General features: G+C 38.2%; 1 protein-coding gene and 2 non-coding genes across 6 annotated transcripts in view; all 3 read left to right on the top strand.

Annotated features, from left to right (window-relative positions):
- The window catches only part of Kif2a (kinesin family member 2A), a 58,230-nt gene that overhangs the window by 10,838 nt on the left and 27,790 nt on the right, over window positions 1-19,602 (top strand). For all 4 annotated transcript variants that reach the window (XM_052743247.1, XM_052743245.1, XM_052743246.1 and 1 more), the window contains exons 2-4: window positions 13,933-14,027; window positions 14,607-14,723; window positions 18,068-18,122. In XM_052743247.1, the coding sequence (XP_052599207.1) occupies window positions 13,933-14,027; window positions 14,607-14,723; window positions 18,068-18,122 (267 nt within the window). The remainder of the gene's footprint in view (window positions 1-13,932; window positions 14,028-14,606; window positions 14,724-18,067; window positions 18,123-19,602) is intronic.
- On the top strand, window positions 17,547-17,618 carry LOC128113894 (small nucleolar RNA U2-19). Its single transcript, XR_008219699.1, has one exon. It is a non-coding gene; the product is annotated as a small nucleolar RNA U2-19 (small nucleolar RNA).
- LOC128113893 (small nucleolar RNA U2-30) lies at window positions 17,713-17,782 on the top strand. Its single transcript, XR_008219698.1, has one exon. It is a non-coding gene; the product is annotated as a small nucleolar RNA U2-30 (small nucleolar RNA).

Genomic DNA, 19,602 nt, shown 5'->3' with positions numbered 1-19,602 from the left:
TGAATGAAGGAAAGGGCTTTTAGAAAAGGTTATCATGTCAACAACAAAATACTGAAGAGCTATTGTGCTCATTTAAATGTTACATAGCTCTATACTTTCTTCCAAATGTAGTGCTAATCTCTAGTCAGTGCCCTTTAGGCCTTCTTGCTCATAAGATTCAAAGGTTTAGACAGGAAGATACTCTAGCGTATGAAAGATGTTTGCTAGATGGGCAGTGAGAGCTATTGTCACAAAAATGTGTTCAATTACAGCTTGGTCAGAGTGCTGATATAATTCGTCAGTTCAGGGCTCTGTCCAGCTTCCATGGTCTTCAGTTTTATAAACCTGTTGTTTTGGGGTTACACGTGGATTGTTGATGCTCTTTTTCCCCATACATAACCCCCCCCCCCCCAAACAGTAGGTATTCTCTCTGTTCTTTCAGTTGGAGTTGTATTTTGAGTGATACATTGCTTTTAACCTTACCTATTCTTAGGCATTTAAGAGCCATTATTTAAATTAAGTAGAGTTTCCTGTTTGCCTGCTACGCCCCTTATCTTTCTTTCCCAGTTTAAGGGTGCTTTATCTATTCTCTGAGAGAATAGATAACCTTGGGTATTGGTATAGGTACCTTGGGTATTGGTCCTAACCCTGAAGTGTTTCTCACATAGTTCTCTCTATATAGGTAAACTGAATTCTCTTTAGCATAGGCAGGATGGTTCCAGACATAAAAATGTTTATATGTTATCTAATAGATTACTAAATATTGTGCTGGCCCTTTCTTTTTTTAATAAAAAATAAAATAAAATCAGTAAGGATTAGAATTCTTGATAGAATCAGTGGTCAAAGAACTGTTTCCTTTTAGTTTGCTAGAACTTACCTATTTGCCTTCCATAAAGCAAGAATGTACCTTGCTGTCTGCAGAGTACCTACGTCCTTGTCAGACTGCTCATCTGGCTTTTATTTCTAGGCTCTTACTTCTTCAATTGTGCTCTAAGACTGTTCTGGGTCTTCTTTGTCTCTGGCAACTTCTCGATCACACCTGTACTGCTACCATTGTTGCCTTCCCTAGACAAATTGAAACCTAGCACTTCTGTAATCACTCTCTGTGATCACATTTAGCTTTTAAATGCTATCTGGGTCAGTTTTGTTTTGTTTTGTTTTTTTTACAAGTGTTGTATTATTATTTTATTCTATCCAAAGAGTCTTTTTGCCTTTTTTTCCTTGTCACTCCTTCCTAGTGAAATTTTAATACTACAGATCTGTTGTCTGTGCAACTCTTTATGTGTGTGGCCTTTGGGATACCCCAAACTGTTGTAATATCTGATAGATCTTCTCCTGAGAGCCAGTTTTCATCTTCAGTAGGACATTATCTTTACTGGTGAGAAACTGTGGTATGTTGAGAAGCTTTTTTCTTCAGCTGGGCTGCCTCAGAATCAGACAGCTTACTTGATGTCCCTACTAGATAGATAATCCCAAATTTAATATGTATAAAATGAAACTCAGTAGCTTGACTTTTAGCCTTTCTGTCCACACTGAACTTCTATGAGTCCACTGTTCTTTGTATATCTTTTGCTTTAGATGTGCACAACTTTGTATTATATATTTTACCTTAACTATTTAACAACTTGAAGCAATGGCTCTTGTCTCGATTTGGCCAGACTTTGAAAAAAGAAATTTGAGAAAATTGCCTAGCCATACTATCACAGGATTCCATTGATGGTGTAGAAGAGATTGTGATGAGAAATTGAGGAAGTAGTAACTTTATAGTGAGTGTTATTTTCATGTTAGGATGTGTTTAAGCACAAGAGAAGATACCTCTGTGTAGCTAGTTCTTGAGTGGAATTTCTTTCGAGTAAGAATTTAAGTCATTGCTTGGTATATTCAGCAGAACATCTGCAAAGGCGGCTCTTCAGCAGAATGTGTTTTAGCAACATTGGTGTGTAAAATTGTGGTATTCTAGAGAACAAATGTTTTTCCTTAACGGAGTTCCCAAGTGTTTAGATTTACTTAGTTAATAATCCTTACTTAGTTTGGAAGCTTTGTGAAGTAATTGACAATGTTTACGTATTGTGTGTATGGTTGAATGTGTGCTAGAGCATTCCTGTAGAGGCCAGAGGACAACCTTGTGGAGTAAGTTCTCTCCTTCCACTTTGAGGAGCGTTCTGGAAGTGGAGCTGAGGTGGTCATGCTTCCTTGTCAGCACATTAAGTGAACATTTCAGGGCTTTAAAACACAGTTGTTTTTTATTGTTTCAGCTGTAATCATAATCATTTTAGAATTTGAGCTTTTATAGTCTCTTTACAATTGAATTTTGGTACTTTTAAATATTCACTTACCAACTCCAAATGATGCAAAGCATTAGGGAACCTCAGCGATTTAATATCTTCTAAAGGGCTTTACAATGAACTCTTCCAAATATTTCTTCTACTCTAGAGCGTAGTTCAGTTATCCCAGAACAACAAACAGGAAACACCTTCTGTGTCACCCCAGAGGAACTGAGCAGTTAGTTTTTATATCCCTTCTCAAAACAGTGGACTGCTGCTGAAAAAAGATTGGAAGAAAATAATTTGTATCTAGTATGGGTAAAACTGTATCTCATTTTAAAGTTACCTTTTCTTCATGAAAATCTAAGCTACATTGTGTTTCCTTTTCCCCTGGTATCAAAATGTCAGGTTTATGTATAAAGCCTAAGAAAGACCATGCTAGAGCTTTTAAATTTGGCAACAACAGTAACATAAGTGTAATGAACCAAAATAGAAAGAACTCTATGTTTGGCAAAGTTCAGTTCCCTAGGGATTTATTAAATAGCAACAGTACAGTTACCAGTGGCAGCTGACATGTTATTTTGCCCTTCTGTAATGGTGCCTTGCTCCAGCAAAGCTGTTGATGATGTAATGCTTATAGTAGTTCTGAGTAAGGTTTCTCTTCACTGCTTAGATTAGTTAGCAAAACCTAGATATCAGTTTGAGAAGTAGACTTATGCTGGACCGGCCTACTCATCTGTGCCTGTATAATCTCTGCAAATTCAGCCGATTCCTTTCTGGCCTTTTTTTCCCTCTCAGGAACAATCTGTATTTACTGTTAGAGCATAAACAGTTGTTAGGCAATGAATCAGGATGCAATGTATGACTGACTATTACTGTGTACTTAATATCTTTCATTTCCTAAATAATGCTTTTGTGGCATCCTCGGTGTTTTTAGTCTTTCTGTTCTAAGATATTATTTAGTAATTTCTTTCTTCAACATTATCCTATTATATTGATAATGATAATACATTATTGTATTGAACTTTACTAGCAATGGGTTATCATTATATTCCCAAAGGGACGTACTTTTTAGAATCATTTGAAGAAAGGAATTTCATCTCTCTTTAAAAAAGTCTTGAGACAGACCTCCTTTAGATCAAAAAGAAAAAAAATCTAATCAACATAAAATATTTTGCTATGACTCGAAAAGATACACTCAAGTATTTGAATTTATATGTAACTAAATATAAACTTGATTAGAATCAATATCACATGTAATATGAGAAACCAGACTTGCTAGTAAGTACTTGTCATCCCAACACTCAGGAGGCTATGGCAGGAAGATTTCATACTCAAGCAGCCTTGACTATAGCAAAAAATAGTAAGGGAAAAAGACATAAGACAGTGTTTAATAAGTCACACACTACAAAGTGGTACAGTGTTGAGGTCAGTGGGTTCTAAGATACTATATCAGGAGTCTTTGTGGTAGAGACTCCGCTTCGAAGAATGTTCTTTCAGATAACTGTTTACTAACTGCTGAGTAACATTCCCTCTGGAAATAGCCAGGCACTTGAAGCGTTACTCTAATTATTCTTTATCAATAAAAATTAAGGAGTCAGATATTGGGGTAAGAGCCTGAAAGATCAGAGAAGCAGAGAAGCCACTGGTCCCGTCTACCTGCTCTGTTCCATCCTCCAAACAGAGAGCCAGATTCCTCTCTGCCCTGCCTTACTATTTCCTGTTCTATCTGTCCTCAGTCTTCCAAAACCTCTCTGGTTAATTTTGGTCAGCTAGTGGCTAAGTCCACTCTCTGACTCCAAGCAAGCTTTATTGTCAGAACACGATCAAAATATCACACAATAGGCACTTAATTCTAAATTGTAGTTACAGAATTAACGCTTTATAATAAAAGTTACTTCTTTGTTCTGAGAATGGATATTTATGCATGCTTTTCTTTTCTCCTGCCTGGGCACAGAAGGCAATAATATAACAAGTCTTACTAGCTTAGTTTTAAAGGTCTATGCAACAAAACACCAAAACTTCAAATTATATAGTCATATTCTTACTGAAAATTTGAAATTACTCATGGTTTTATTAAGAATCGACAAACTAGAGAAGTTAAAATTTTTAAAATTACATTTTTGTGTGTGTGTGTGTGCGCGTGTGCGCGCGCGCGGAGGTCAGAGGACAACTTGTAGGAGTTGTTTCCACTGTGTAGGACGTGGAGCTTGAACTCTGGTCATCACTCTGGTCATCAGCATGTCTTGCTGGTCCAAGAATCTTATATTTAAATTTATTGTAACACAAGGTATATTTTTTGTATTTTTTATTATATAGCTGTATATATGTGAATCTCCCATGATTGTTTTTTAAGCATGTGTACAATTTTAAATTATATTTTAAAATTATAAATCATTTTTATTATTTTAAAATTATCATACCTCAAAGTACAATTGCTAGAATTTAACAACTCCAAAGAGTTTGGAAATCAACGTTATAAACAATTTTATAATTCTATTTTACTAATTTTATTTTATTAATCATTTATTAACTTGTACATTTTGAATGTATTTTGTACAAATTTTATCTTATTTAAATATTAAGGTGATAATAAATGAGAAAAGAGAAAGTTTTATAGAAACATATTAAGAATTACTAATAAAATATTGTTCACTTTTGGGGAAGATTTGTCATTTGTATACTCGAGTATGCCCCAACCCTATAATTTGAATAATTACCCACAAAAACATTGAGTTTGTACATGTGTAATAAACAGCTATAACCTCTTTAAAAGCTGCTTGAATCAGAATTGATTTTTTTTCCGTGTTTGTTCTTTTTAAAATAAAATACATATAGCTGCCATATAGTAACTTTTCTACTTTTTTGAATGCTCATAATGAAATTTTGTCAGTATTCTTGATTGATTTATTTTGGCTCTTGTCTCCTGCATTTGCAAGCAAATTATACTTTACATGCTAGACAAGGTTTGTGCTCGCCTAATTGGTTGCTGGCATTTCTTAGCCTCACAGCTGCTGTGAATTCAGCTGTAAAACAGGAAACATATAATAGAGTTTTGTTCTCAGAGACCAAAAGGCAGTTGTCAACATTCGAAACTTGTTTTTGACAGTTTGGTAAGTATATCAACTTTTACAAGTTAAGGATCACTAATACCTGTCTGAAGTAACCATATTGATTTTTTTAAGATTAGAAAGCCTTGAAATTCATGTATTTATTTTTACTCACTGAGTCAAAAGTGACTTGAATTGGAGCAGATACTCTTAACTGTTCATTTAGTTTTTTCTTAAGAACTCATCTGTATTAATATTTACTGACAGATTTTATTGGGTTTTTTGCTTTTGAGATAGGGTCTTATATATATTCCTGGCTAGCTGAGAACTTGCTTTGTCGACCACGCTTTGCCTCCTGAGTGCTGGAAATAAAGGCATGTGCTATAATGCCTGCTCTTATTGGCAGATATTTGAAAGTTGAACTCTAAACTGTTTATTTTTTCTATGACAAAAGAGCATTACTGTATCGAGATTTTTAAACAGTTGAACATAAAATGACAATTGAAATAAAGGCTATGATTTCAGAATATTATATATTTACTTAACCAATCATATCGTTATAAATTATCTTGGTATTTAAACTTGTGGAATTTACTTTTCCCTTGGGTTAAATTATGAACTTGCCTGCCTGCCTTCCTTTTTGTCTTATACTTGAATTTTGGTCTAGGGAGATATTGCTGAGCTGGTACAAGCACGAGGACCTTAGTTCCAGCCCTAGAACTCATGTAAAACTTGAGAGCTGGGCATTGTGGTCCTCACTTGTAAACCTAGCACTGGGGAGAACAGAGACAGAGAGACCCTGAGCCTACTGGCCAGCCAACTACCTTATGAGTTCCAGGCCACTAAGAGACCCTATCACAAAAGAAGGTGGACAGCTCCTGGGGAATGATATTAGTGGTTAGCCTTTGGCCCTTACAAACGCACACAGTCTTTGAATTCTGACTTTGTAATATTTCATCTGAGAATGTTTAGTTTAGTATATGTGAAAATGTTGTTTCTCAGTAGATAACGTATGAGGACCCCATTTTTAGGCAGTTGCATAGGCATGATCCATTGTGGAGGTTAATGAGTTATTATTCCTTAAAAATTGTGTGTATGAAAATGCTGATGGGGAAACTTTACTTTTACTTTAAATGGGTGGAATATTTAGTGTATTAATCATCAAGTCAAACTCTAACCAACTTCAGCAAGGTAGCTAATACAGTGAGTTACTTGTATATAAGCTCAGTGCTGTCATGTTTGGTCAGTGAAGGTTTTAGGGTTACTATTGCTGTGGTGAAACACCATGATCAAAAGGAAATTGGGAAGAAAAGGGTTTGTTTGGCTTACACTTCCACATTGCTGAAGGAAGTCAGGACAGGAACTCAAACAGGGCAGGATCCCAGAGGCTTACCCGCTTGCTGCACATGACTTGCTCAGCCTGCTTGTTTTTAGAACCCAGGACCATCCACAATGGGCTGGGCCCTCCCCTATCAATTACTAATTAAGAAAATGCACTACATTTCTTAATTGAGATTCCATTCTTTCAGTTAACTCTAGCTAGCTTGTGTCAAGTTGACACAAAACTAGCCCAGCACAAATAAGCAATAAATAGGATCAAATTAGATTTATATGCAATTTTCTTTTCTTCTTATAATTGCTCTCTGCTCATTCTCCATATTTTCTCCAACATTTTCTTAAATACTTTAGTGCTCATTCAACACTAAGTCAAACGAGGTGGTAAGTATGTAAGAAGGTTTGAAATGCATTGAGCACCCATATACCCTGCTAGAAAAAGCTTCCACTTGAATATGATTAAAACATTGTCTTAGCTCATTCTCACTATAACAATACCCAAGACTACAGAATTGATTAAAAAGGGGGTTTACTTAATTCACATTTCTGGAGGCTAGAAAGGCCAAGATTTCATAGATTGATCTGCCTAGGTTCTGTTAGGCTGTCATACTACTTCATGCATGGAGGAAAAACAGAAGGGAATGTGGGTACAGGACCACTGAGGAAGCTGAACTTGCTTCGTAGTAACCAGTTCCAGTAATAACGAATCTCGTTAAGTGAGAATGTGAGCTCCTGCAGATGGTACTAAATATTTATTAGCATCCCAGTCCCCTCCTTGGAGCCCAGACGCCTCCCACTAGGCCCCTACCTCTGAATGCTCTGCCTTAAGGAATTAAGCCTCAACATGAGCTTTGGGAAGTGAGAAGACAAACCATATTCAGGTCAGAGCATTCTACACCTGCCTGCTCATTATTGCCCCTTATACATACAAGCAAAGTCATCCCATCTGAGTAGTCGGAAAGCTTTAACTCCTCCAGCTCAGAGCCAGTTAACTCATAACAAGTTCTCCACTTGCAAGATAAAATGGTGAGGTAAGTCTTAAAGGCAGAATTCTCATTGTAAGGGAGATACAGATAAGAAAGCAAGCCCAGAACTCATCAGGGAAGTCTTTTAAACGCTCCTAAATAATTACGTAGAAACCCAGGGTAAGGGCCAGTGTCAGGCAGCCCCACCTCCTCAGGCAGCCCCACCTCCAGATGGAGACACAACTGCTTTCAGTCTACTGTTGCTTGGGTGTTGGATGCTGGGGTCCTAGAACGGATCCCTCTTCCGGAGGTCTGGTAGGTGTTGCACTCATGCAGACTCTGTAGTAGTCCTGTCCTGCCTGGGCTCTCAAGTAGTTTTTCTTTGGAATTTAGGTGGAAGCAGTCGTAGTGCTTACATTCTGCACACCTGCAGAACTTGCTATGGCTGGGCTCTTCAGAGTTGTGGCCTGCACTGCACTTGGGTGCTTTAGGCCTTTGCTGGAATCCTGGTTCTGGGGTTACATGGTGAAGACAGCTCTCAGGACCCTAACCTGAACTTCCTTATGGAAAGGGTGGCAGCCCAGTCCATCTTTGGAATACTTTCTTCTACTGCGTCAGCTAGCTTTTCGTCACTGTGACAACATACTTGAGATAATGAAGGAAGGGTTTATTTTTGGTTCACTATTTCAAAGTTTCAGTCCATGGTCACTTGGTTTTGTTGCTTCTGAACCAATGTATAAGACAGGCCATGATGACAGGGAGGGTGAGGGATGGTGTTGTAGGGCAAAGTGGCTCAACTCAAGGTCAACCAAAGGCAAGGTGGGGCCCAGGTGGAGAAGATAAGGTGAAAAGGTCTCTAGACCAATAGTGTCACCAACTTCAGGGTGTCAGGACATTTCATAATCAGACTACAGCACCTGTTGTCCTAATGATTAGCACTTAGCTTCCTTCTTGTTTAGTTCAACAATGCTCTTATATGTTTCACATGACTAAGCTGCAAATTTAACATTTCTCTTTCTCTGGAATCAGAATTAACAGTGTGATTATTCAGTCCTTTGTGTATTTGGCTTAGAAATTAGTGTGTCACTGTGGTGATGGACACAGTTACATCCGGGTTCTTTCCAGTGCATTGTAAGGGTGGCATCAGGGCTGAATAAAAGAGGGAGCCTGACAAGATGGCCCAGTTGGTAAAGTAGTTGCTGTGTAAACATGAGAGCCTTGAGGTGACTCCTCAGCACCCACATAAAAAGCTAGGCATGGTGCTGTATGCTTGTAATCCCAGCTCTGGGGAGGCAGAGACAGGCATATCTCTGGGCTCTCTGATCTAGCCTAACACATGAGTTTCAGGTCCCAGTGAGACATCCTATCTCAAAAACAAGGTGGATGCCTCCTGAGGAATGAGCCCATTGATAGTTAGCCTTAAAAAATGAAAGCACACACACACACACACATAGGACTGACAACCTGCAAATTACATCGATACAATTTTTCTCATATACTTTGGTTTAACGTAAATTGCTAGGCTGGATATGGTGGTATACACCTTTAATTCCTTCACTTGTGAGTTCGAGGCCAGTCTGCTCTACAAAGCAAGTTTGAGGACAGCCAGTTTTTAAGACTGAGTCTCATGTAGCTCAGCCTGACCTCTAACTTGGATATATAGCCAAAGACAACCTTGAACCTCTTGATTTCCTGCCATCACCTAACAAGTGTTGGGATCTCAAGTGGGAGCTACCCTGCCCATTTTTTTCTCCAGAGTATAGGAAGGAGAAATATGCCTCTAAAAGTAATTTTATAGCCTAAATGAGATGGCTCAGTGGGTAAAGGTGCCTACTGCCAAGCCTGACAATAGAATTTGATCTCTGGGACCTGTATGGTAGAAGCAGAGAGCCAACTCCTGCACGTTGTCCTGTGATCTCCATATATGCGTTGTGGCATGTGTGTATCCATATACCCAAACACAAGTAAAACGTAATAAAACATTTTAAAATAAAAATAGTTTTGTGAGGCTAGTGTGTAATACCAAGTTGTAATAAAGTCTGTGAGAAAGGAAAATTGTTGACCTGTATCCAGGATAATATTCCGTTCATTTGCAACCAGACTTAACAGTTTGATACTGTTGATTTACTTTTTTGAATGGGAAGACTGATTTTACAGTTTATACAAGCAAGCAGAAGGCTGAGATTATAAAATCAACTCTTTAGAACAGTAAGGTGGAAAAGACTGCTTCAGAGTTAAGCAAAGTGATCGCGACAGTGTACCTTGGCTTCAGAGGTGAGGAAGTAGAGGAAGTAGAGGTGAGGAAGCACATGTGCTTCACCTCTGACAAGTACTGTAGCAGACAGAGGGAAAAGTGCTACTCTTCAGCAAATGGTGCTGAGCAAGTCGGCTTTCCTAAGGGCAGGGAAGGAGGAAGGTGTGTTACCTTACACAGTAATAACTAAATGCCAAGGGATTCAGGACATGAATATGAAAGGGTGTGTTACACTTCTGAAGAAAATGCGAGAAACTGTCTTAAGTGATCTCAGTCTGGTGAAGAATTGTATACAAAAAGACATAATTCTAAATAGTTTGTTTTAGAGATGTGTGTTGGTAAAAAATGAAGGTCTCAGGTTGCATCCTTAGTACAATTTCTAGTGATCTGGTCAAGTGGCAAAAGCAAATATGACTTCATTTTTCTCGTTTTTCTCTGTTTTACTTCCTCTGGAGTTTAGTGCTAACTGGTGTATCTGGTGGGGCTTTTTTTTTAATGTGTGCTTTGCCTGCATGTACGTATGTGCATAACTTTCATGCCTGGTGCCTTTGGAGGCCAGAAGAGGGTATTAGCTGCCCTGGAACTGGAGTTAATAGATGGTTGTGAACCACCATGTGGATGCTGGATATCAAACCCTGGTCTTCTGGAAAAGGAACAGTGGCTTTTAACCACTGAGCCATCTCTCTAGCCCCCATCTGGCTGTTGTATTTTAAGGCTTTTTGCATTGTCTACATTGGAGGTTCCAATGTCCAGAAACCTGCTGGTGCTGGGTGTTCTTGATTTTCTTTATTCTTTCATTGTCAATCTGTACAGGTTGTCTCTAGAGATTCAAGACTTTGAAATTGTGATTTATAGCATTAATACTAGATGTTTTTGCTTTACATTTTTGTCACTCCTAGTTATCAGTTGCTCTAAAAAGTTGGGATGTGGAAATGGATAGCCAGCAGTAGGAATATTTTTATTGGTTGATTTTTTTTTTTCTTTTGGAATGTGCATGTTTCACCCCATTTTCACGTGTGCTCATCATGGGTCTTTTTGGTTGTTTTGTTCTGAGACAAGGTCTTGTTATATATACCTCAGATACATTCTTCAGGGTGTCTAGTATTCAAACACATTTTCTTGGGGCTCAAATGTTTCCTTTCTTGCTATTGATGGGACACTCAGTTTCTCTCACCTTTCCCAAAGCTTGTTACTGTGATCTTCTTGTCCCAATCAGTGGTTTTGTGAGATTATCATGCGAGGTCCTTATGCTTAGGCAGCAAGTGTTTTTACCTGCTGAGCCTTCTCTCCAGCCTTCTTGTTTGTTTGTTTGTTTTGTTTTTGAAATAAGTTCCTGGCTGGCTTGGAACTCACCATGTAGCTCAGGCTGTTCTCAACCTTGCAGTAATCCTCCTGCCTCAGTTTCTTTAGTGCTGATGTTACAAACATGCGCTACTATACTCCGCTGTAATTTAGTTTTAAACCAGAATCATTTGGTTGATGTGTGAAGAACAAAAAAAGGGCAGAATGATTGGAAACGGAGACTAGTTGAGAGAGTATTGCAGTCATACTCTCTCAAATTTATATCATACACTGACACAAATCTGTTTTTGTTTTTTACCTTTGGCAACTTCGTACATCTGTGCAGTGAATTTTGGTCATTTTCATACGTCCCTCCTACTTTCCTCTCACCCCCTCTACTGTTTAAATCATTCTTCCCAACAGTCTCCACCCCCCCCTTGTTTCCAATTGTGTGTGTATGACTCACTGAGTTAATTAGAGGTGTAACAAGACAGATATCTTGTACAAAGCAGTAGATTTAGTGTAAAGAATGATCTGACTATGAAACAGTTTAATAAAAACATTAAGATTAATGCTCAGTGTTAACGATAGAGAAGAATAAAGTCTTGCTGTTGGAAAAGTAAGTGGAAGGCAATCTCTTTTTATTATTTGCATGTGTGTGAGAGTGTGTGTGTGTGTGTGTGTGTGTGTGTGCGCGCGTGCGTGCGTGCGCGCGCGAGCACACTCTTATAATGGTTGTTGGATTCCCTGGAGTTGAGATTACAGTTTTGAGCCACCTGGTGTGGGTGCTGCAAGTGCTTTTAACTGCTGAGCCTTCTACACTGTTAATTACGATTAATAAAGGAGTATCTAAATCCATGCTGTTTGTGGAACTGTCAAAATTAATAGCTTAAATAAAATTAATATATATGATGTCATGGCAGTAGCAACTTGTGTGTGTGTGTGTGTATGTGTTAAAAAATATATATATATAATCTCCCACCTTTTAAGAGGTACAGCTGAGGCGCGGGAGAGATAGCTCAGAGGTTAAGAGCACGGGCTGCTCTTCCAGAGGTCCTGAGTTCAATTCCCAGCAACCACATAGTGGCTCATAGCCATCTGAAATGAGATCTGGTGCCCTCTTCTGGACTGCAGGCATACATGCAGACAGAACACTGTATTATGATAAATAAATAAATCTTTTAAAAAAAAAGAGGTACAACTGAGAGATCATATGTTTAAGGTTCAAATATCCTGTTTCAGTCAGTATATCAATTGCTAATACTTAATACTCTTAAGTATTTGATTATTGGTTGATTGCTTTAGAGATATGGTTTTATGTAGCCCATGCTGAACATGAATTCATTGTGTAGTTGAGGATGGCCTTGAACACTTGACTTCTAGCTTCTACCTCCCAAGCGCTGAGATTATAGTTTGCACTGTTGTGTCCAGCTAAAATTTGAATTTTTTAAAAGACTTGTGCAAATTTTTATGTGGTGCATATATGTGTATATATGTATGTGTGATTTTATATATATAGTGATTGACAGTAATTTTATACATAATACTTGAATGCTACTTTTATCTCTAATACAATATTAGCATTACAATCTTTGTAATGTGCAGTTTTTGTTTAGGTATTTAAAATGTTGTAAATTATCTTAAAGTAAGTTATAGATGTTCTAATGGTTTCATCTACAGGTGGTGGTGGTGCATGATTTTAATCCTAGCACTTGGGAGACAGGGCAGGTGGATCTCTGAGTTCGAGGTCAGCCTGGTCTACAGAGGTAGTTGAGGAACAGCCAGGGCTACACAGAAGCCCTGTCTCAAAAACAAACAGACAAACAAAAAAAGAAGATTTCATTTAAGGAATACATGTGAAAATTCCTTATGTTCAGCATTTTATTAGGTAACACATAGATGTATACAGTAGTTTCTATACTTGACTAATAATCAAATGGAATGAAGACATGAAATAAGCAATAACTATATGGTGGATACATATATGAGAATCTTAGTCTGATTCTGTGAATTTGTCCCAAGGAAATAAGTGGCAAATGTATAGTGACATATAGTGATGTTCATGGCTGTTTATAATACTGATATAAAATGTAACCTCAGACCACAATAAATTGCAACAGAGTATTATGTAGTGGTTTAAATGAATAATTAGCCCTACAGTTACTGACTGGTAAGGTCCACAGTCCATTAAAAGGGAAGGGAAACAAGTTTAAAGCATTATGTATCATATTCTGCCATTGATGGCAAGATGACAGTTGTCAGAGAAAGTATGTATAGTAGATTTGGGCAGACAGCATGTGGAAGAGGACGTTTAGATTACCGTTCCTCAGCCTTTGGGGACTCACATTCTTGGCCTCTGTACAAAGATGATGTCTTTACTTCGCACCATATATGGTCTAAAGTGATTTTCACATACATCATCTTTTTGTTAGTATAGTATAGTATAACAGTTAATCTTATGAATCCTTTTTTTTTTTTTTTGGTATACCACAGGGTCAGTTTGGAATCATAGCAAGTTTACTTCCTAATCATTAGACTGTTTGATGGCATAAAATTTTAGTCACCTGTGTCACTGACTGTTTATCAGATAGACTTTTGTTCTTATCAAATACCCTGAGTTTCTGGACTTGATCTTATGAAACTAAGGAACAAAAGTTCTTTTGTGAAAATTCCTTGTAAGAATTGTCAGATCATACATATATGGATGTGTGTGTATGTGTACCTAAATTATTAAGTTGTAGTTGACCATGTTTAAGAATGCTGTCTTTCATTGCTTTTAAAATATGTGTTTTATTCCCACTTAGGCCGAATACACCAAGCAATGGTAACATCTCTAAATGAAGATAATGAAAGTGTTACTGTTGAGTGGATAGAAAATGGAGATACAAAAGGCAAAGAGGTATGGTTTCTGGGTTAAACATCAAAATTCTGTAATTTTATATGATGTAGATATTCTGTATCATTCTTTTAAGCACTTTCAAATAGGGGCTGGAAAGATGATTCAGTGATTAAGATGAATGACTGCTCTTCCAGAGCACCCTGGTTCAATTTCCAGCCCCCAACATGATTGTTCACAGCCATCTCTAATAGTCCTGGAGGATCCAACACTTTTCTGGTGTCCAGGGGCACCAAACATGCATATGGTACACAGATATTCATGCCGATAAATCCCCTTTACATAAAGGGAAAAAATCACTTTCCAGGGAGTTTTAAAAGTTAACCCAAAGAAGGAGAGTCTCTCCATATATCAGCTGTTCATTAGCTCAGTGCACAAGATTTGAAAATTGCTATATATAAGTAACCATTATGTAGTTTTGATGGTCACTTTTTTTACCAGCAGTTCTTAAAACCAAGTGGAAAATATATGTGGATTATTGTTCTAAGCAATGTAGTTTGCAAAATGGTGTCATACTTTAGGTTGAAGTCATTTAAGAGTCATTTGCTCTCTATATAACCTTCCATGTTTTTGTTTAAACAGATTGACTTGGAAAGCATCTTTTCGCTTAACCCTGACCTTGTACCCGATGAAGAGATTGAGCCCAGTCCAGAAATACCTCCACCTTCATCATCCTCAAAAGTGAACAAAATTGTAAAGGTAAGTGATAAATTTAGGGAGGATGTGTGTGCATGTGCGTGCACACGTGCTCAAGCTGACTTGAGACTGGTAGAATCTGAAGAATATGTATGTGTTAAGTATTAAATGGTTTACTTTTTTAAAAAATTCTTTATACCATCTGTATCCGTGCATGTAGATACGTGTCTTCCTGAGGCCGGGTTGTCGAGTTCACAATTCGTGACAGTCTTTAGATCATATCATCATCCCTTGCCTAATTAGGATTTTTCTGAGGACTGATAGCTACTCAGGAGAGAGGAGTTAAAATTGTTTTCCTGTCAGTGTTACTGACTGACAGAATACCTGTTTGTTAAGAATAATAAATACTCTGGTAACCTTAGAAAGAGACAAGAAGTGGTGGGGTAGTGTAACTAGCCATGTTGTTGGTGAGGGGATGCTTCAGGGCAGTATTGCATCCTCCCTGTAACTATAGCTCTGCAAAAGTGAAAAGCCTTTATCTTTTTAAAGGTAGCTCTTCTTCCGTTCTCTTGAAACTCTTTACTATGGACAAATTCCATAACAGTACAACCCCTTGAAAACCAGACAGCTCTGCTATGTTGTTGAACCTGTACCTCTTATGTTTGATTCCATGACGTCTGTTGGTTTTTCTTCCTTGTGCAGATATTGTATTGATATACAGATGAATATGACATGACTTGCAGGCCTATAGGAACTCCATATGTTTCAAGAAAAACAAACATTAACGTGCACATGTGTTACAGAGACTTAACCATCCTCAAAATATTTTGCTTTTAAACTACGTATATGAACATAAATCAATTTCAGTTCATATAACTTAAGCATTGTGAGAGTCACTGCTTAAAGGTCCGTAATATACACAGACTATTTCCATATACATCTTCAAAGCCTTAGTAGATTGGCATAGTTTTATCTACCTCTCCCATTCCCATGTTGAAATCAAGCCCAGTTTTTCTCCTTTGCCTTGGCATCCTACCAACAAGCTCCACACATCTCAGCCTTGATGTGTTGTTGTTAACTATTACTTTCCATTTTTTAAAATACTGATCTCTGGGCCTCACTCTGGGAAATAAAACTACTGTCCAAATAGTACCTAATCTGATTGGAATGTGCATTCAGGATTGAGTATAACTAAATTATTTGCTGTGGGTTTGTTTTTAAATAATTCACTCTTAGTAGCTATATAAATAGGAACAGAAGTTGGTTGCCTTAATCTGTGCAGTAGCCAAGCCTTTGAAACCTGTAATGAAACCTTTTTAGGATAACTGGCCATGTTTGTTTCATACTACTTTGATATTTCAGTTTAATAAAGGAGTCAATACTGTATTAACCTCCTTAGATCAAAAGATGTAATTTACTACTAATTCCTCAATCCAAGATGAAAAGTGCTCCAAATCCCAGGTTTTAACATTTTTATTAATATTTTTTTTCTTGGTTTGTGTGTTAGTGTAGGTGTGTGCATGCCATGCCATTCAGCTGGAGATCAGAGGACAGCTTTCAGGAGTTGGTTCTCGCCCCCCACTGTAGCTAGAGTTTTCCTGCCTGGCCCACAGTCAGGACAAATCTCTATCACCTGCCAGTTCCACAGTCGCTCAGACCCGACCAAGTAAACACAGAGACTTATATTGGTTACAAACTGTATGGCCGTGGCAGGCTTCTTGCTAACTGTTCTTACAGCTTAAATTAATCCATCTCCATTAATCTATACCTTGCCACATGGCTCGTGGCTTACCGGCATCTTCACATGCTGTTTGTCATCGTGGCGGCTGGCAGTGTCTCTCTGACTCAGCCTTCCACTTCCCAGCTTTATTCTCCTCCTTGTCCCGCCTACACTTCCTGCCTAGCTAATGGCCAATCAGTGTTTTATTTATTAACTAATTAGCAACACATTTGCCATACAGAACATTCCACAGCACCCCACCTTGTTGAACTGAGGTCTTTTGTTTCTGCTGTACTATGTACTCCAGGCTCCTGTCTTGCTGCAGGAGTGTTGGGATTATAGGAGCACACAACCACGTCTGGCTATTTTGTGTGTGTGGTGGGGAGCCCGGGAGGAGTCTAGGATCAACTCAGGTTAGACTTGTGAAGCAAGTGACTTTATCCTCTGAGCCATCTTGCCGTCCCCCAAATGCAAATTTTTTTGAGAACAAACATCAGACCGCAGGAGAGAAATTCCACGTGAAACCTTATGTGATGAATTCAGTCAGAATGAAGCAACACCAAAATTATCTTCACAGAGATTTGAGGTCGTTGGGTAAGAGCACTTGAACCAAAGTCATGAAGATTCAAGTCTACCTCACTAGCATACATGTAACTAAAAGCAGGTGTGACTGGTGCTCTACACAACTGTAACCACAGCTCTGTTGAGGGTAGAGACTGAAGGATGGTTGGGGCTTTGCTGGTTGTCAGCCCAGTTCCAGTTTCAGTGAGTAACCCTGTCTCAAGGGAATAAGGAGGAACATGACAGCAGGTACCAGATGTCCTCCACTGGCTTTTACTTACACACACACACACACACACACACACACAGTCTTCAGGCTATGTGTATATATAACGTATATATAAAAGTGAATTTGCATTTAAAATTGAGTCCTGTTCCCAAAACATCTGATTTTACACATGAGTGCACATATACAAATATTCCAAGACATGAAAAAATATGAAACATTTCTGGACTCAGGCTTTTCAGATAATAGATACTTACCCTGCACACAGTTTTGGCAAGATAGCATTATAGTGTAGTTACTTAGCCTCGCTTTGCTTCCAGTCTCATCTGAAATAGCAATACCAGTAAAAAGCTTTCAGAGATCTGCTCTGATTGTAGTAGATCAGTGATGAAAACTGAGTATCAAAGGACCTTCCAGTATGCTTTGATGTATGATTGCCATAGTTGGGAGAAGCAAAACTACAGAATTTTCTCCCTTCCCCCACCCCTCCTTACTCTGTCTCCCTGCCCTCTGTGTTGTGTGTGTGTGTTGATGTGTTCATTTCTGAGTAATGATGAAAAAATTGTACTACTGAACTTTGAAAATGTGAAGATTTCTACACTTGACCTGAGCTCAGAATTAAGAAAATAATGGCTTCCTAGAGTTTTGTGTAAAACTGAAATGAATAAGATCCTTAAAGCAGTATCTTTCTCATTCCTGAGTCTATGGGAGATTTGGAAATACACCTCCTACAGGAACTTGACTATTGATAAATTAGTCATTTTTTGATTATTTATAGTTTTTCTCCATTTGGTTTTATGTTACTATTGTTTGCTTTCGTTTAATTAAAAGAAGCTGAGGGAATGATAGATGTGAGGAATGGAGAGAAAAAAACACAATGAATATTATTTTCTTTTGTAGAACCGACGGACTGTGGCATCTATTAAGAATGACCCTCCCCCAAGAGATAATAGAGGTGAAGTAAAACGTTATCCCTTAATCTTGCCTACTGACATTTAGCATGGCCTTGATGAGGTATATCAAAAGTAAATATTACCGTTGGTGTTATCTGTTTAAACCGTGGCTGATTTTAAGATTAGTATTCCTGACTTCCTAGTACCCCAATAGCATTAATAATTTCTCTTTAGTTTAAAAAATATGAGCTAGTCATGGTGAGGCATGCCTGTAACTTGAGCACTCGGGAGGCAGGAAGATCCGTCCAAGTGGAAGCCAATCTAATCTATGTAGGGAATTCTAGGCCAACAGGCTCCAAAGCAAGACTCAGTAAAATAAAGCAAAAAAAAGTTCAAAATGTGTGTGGTGAATGGAAACTCAACAAAGCATGTAGTTTTTATTCATCTCACTTGATTTTCAAAACTGAGGACATTAGAGAGAGGAGACACAGGACAGGAGTCAGATGGCTGGCGATGCCACAAGGATGAATTCGTTATCACTTTAAAATTACTCACTTTTACTTTGTGCACGTTAACTTTTTTGTCTGCATGTATGTCTGTGAGGGTGTCAGATTCCCTGAAATAGGAGTTACAGGCAGTTGTGAGCTGCCCTGTGGCTGCTGGGAATTGAACCCAGGTCCTCTGGAAGAGCAGCCAATGCTCTTAACCACTGAGCCATCTCTCCAGCCCCATTATCCCTGGTTTGGTCATAATATTCTGACTAAGAGGCTTCCAGAAACTTTAACGGTTAACTTTGGAGTTGGCAAAAGGAAATTTGAATGGGCATAAATTATAGTTGGCTTCAAGTTTCATACATTCTGAGCCAGGACACTGGACAAAACTAGTTTCTCTTTTACTGCTCAGCATTGAGAACTGCTGTACAGTTGTATGTCTCTGTGTAAGTGGATGTGGTACAAGATGGGCCAGAGAAGAGATTAGAAGGAGAGAGAACAAAGTCCTCTCATTACCACCGTTCAGTCTCTGGAGAACTTAGACCGCCTGGGGAATTTTCTGAGCCTTTGTGCATGGGTGCGTGCATGTTTGAGACGGTCTCTGGAGCCCAGGTTTGCTTTAATGTGATATGATAGATAGCTGAGAATGATCTTGAGCTCCTGATGTCTAGACTCTCTCCAGTGCTGGCATCACACATGCACCACCACACCCAGCTTTCTGTTTGTGTGCTTTAGTTCCTTTTTGCATTTTTATGACATCTACAATAGGGAATACTCTATTGAAGATTTGCATGTTGGGGAGCAAAGAATGGAATCTGAACCGTAAGGAAGGTTGGAAGGACTTTTCCATTTGTTTTGTATGTCTCTGAATCATGTCTATTTAAAAAAAAAAAAAAAACAAGAATGCTTTTATATTGCACATATAATCTGGGAAATGTCTTTGCATTCTGGAATTGTAAGACATGGGTTTCATGTGCATCTTTTAAAAATAAATGATTATTAAAAGTCAATTTAGCTATGATTTTTAGGTGACTAGTTTAGTATCTAAAAT

The sequence above is a fragment of the Peromyscus californicus genome, unplaced genomic scaffold (genome assembly GCF_007827085.1).
Source record: "Peromyscus californicus insignis strain IS unplaced genomic scaffold, ASM782708v3 Scaffold_18__1_contigs__length_77618521, whole genome shotgun sequence".
In the NCBI taxonomy this organism is placed as follows: domain Eukaryota; kingdom Metazoa; phylum Chordata; class Mammalia; order Rodentia; family Cricetidae; genus Peromyscus; species Peromyscus californicus.
Note: the sequence above shows the minus strand (reverse complement) of the source record. Positions and strands in the feature narration are given on the sequence as shown.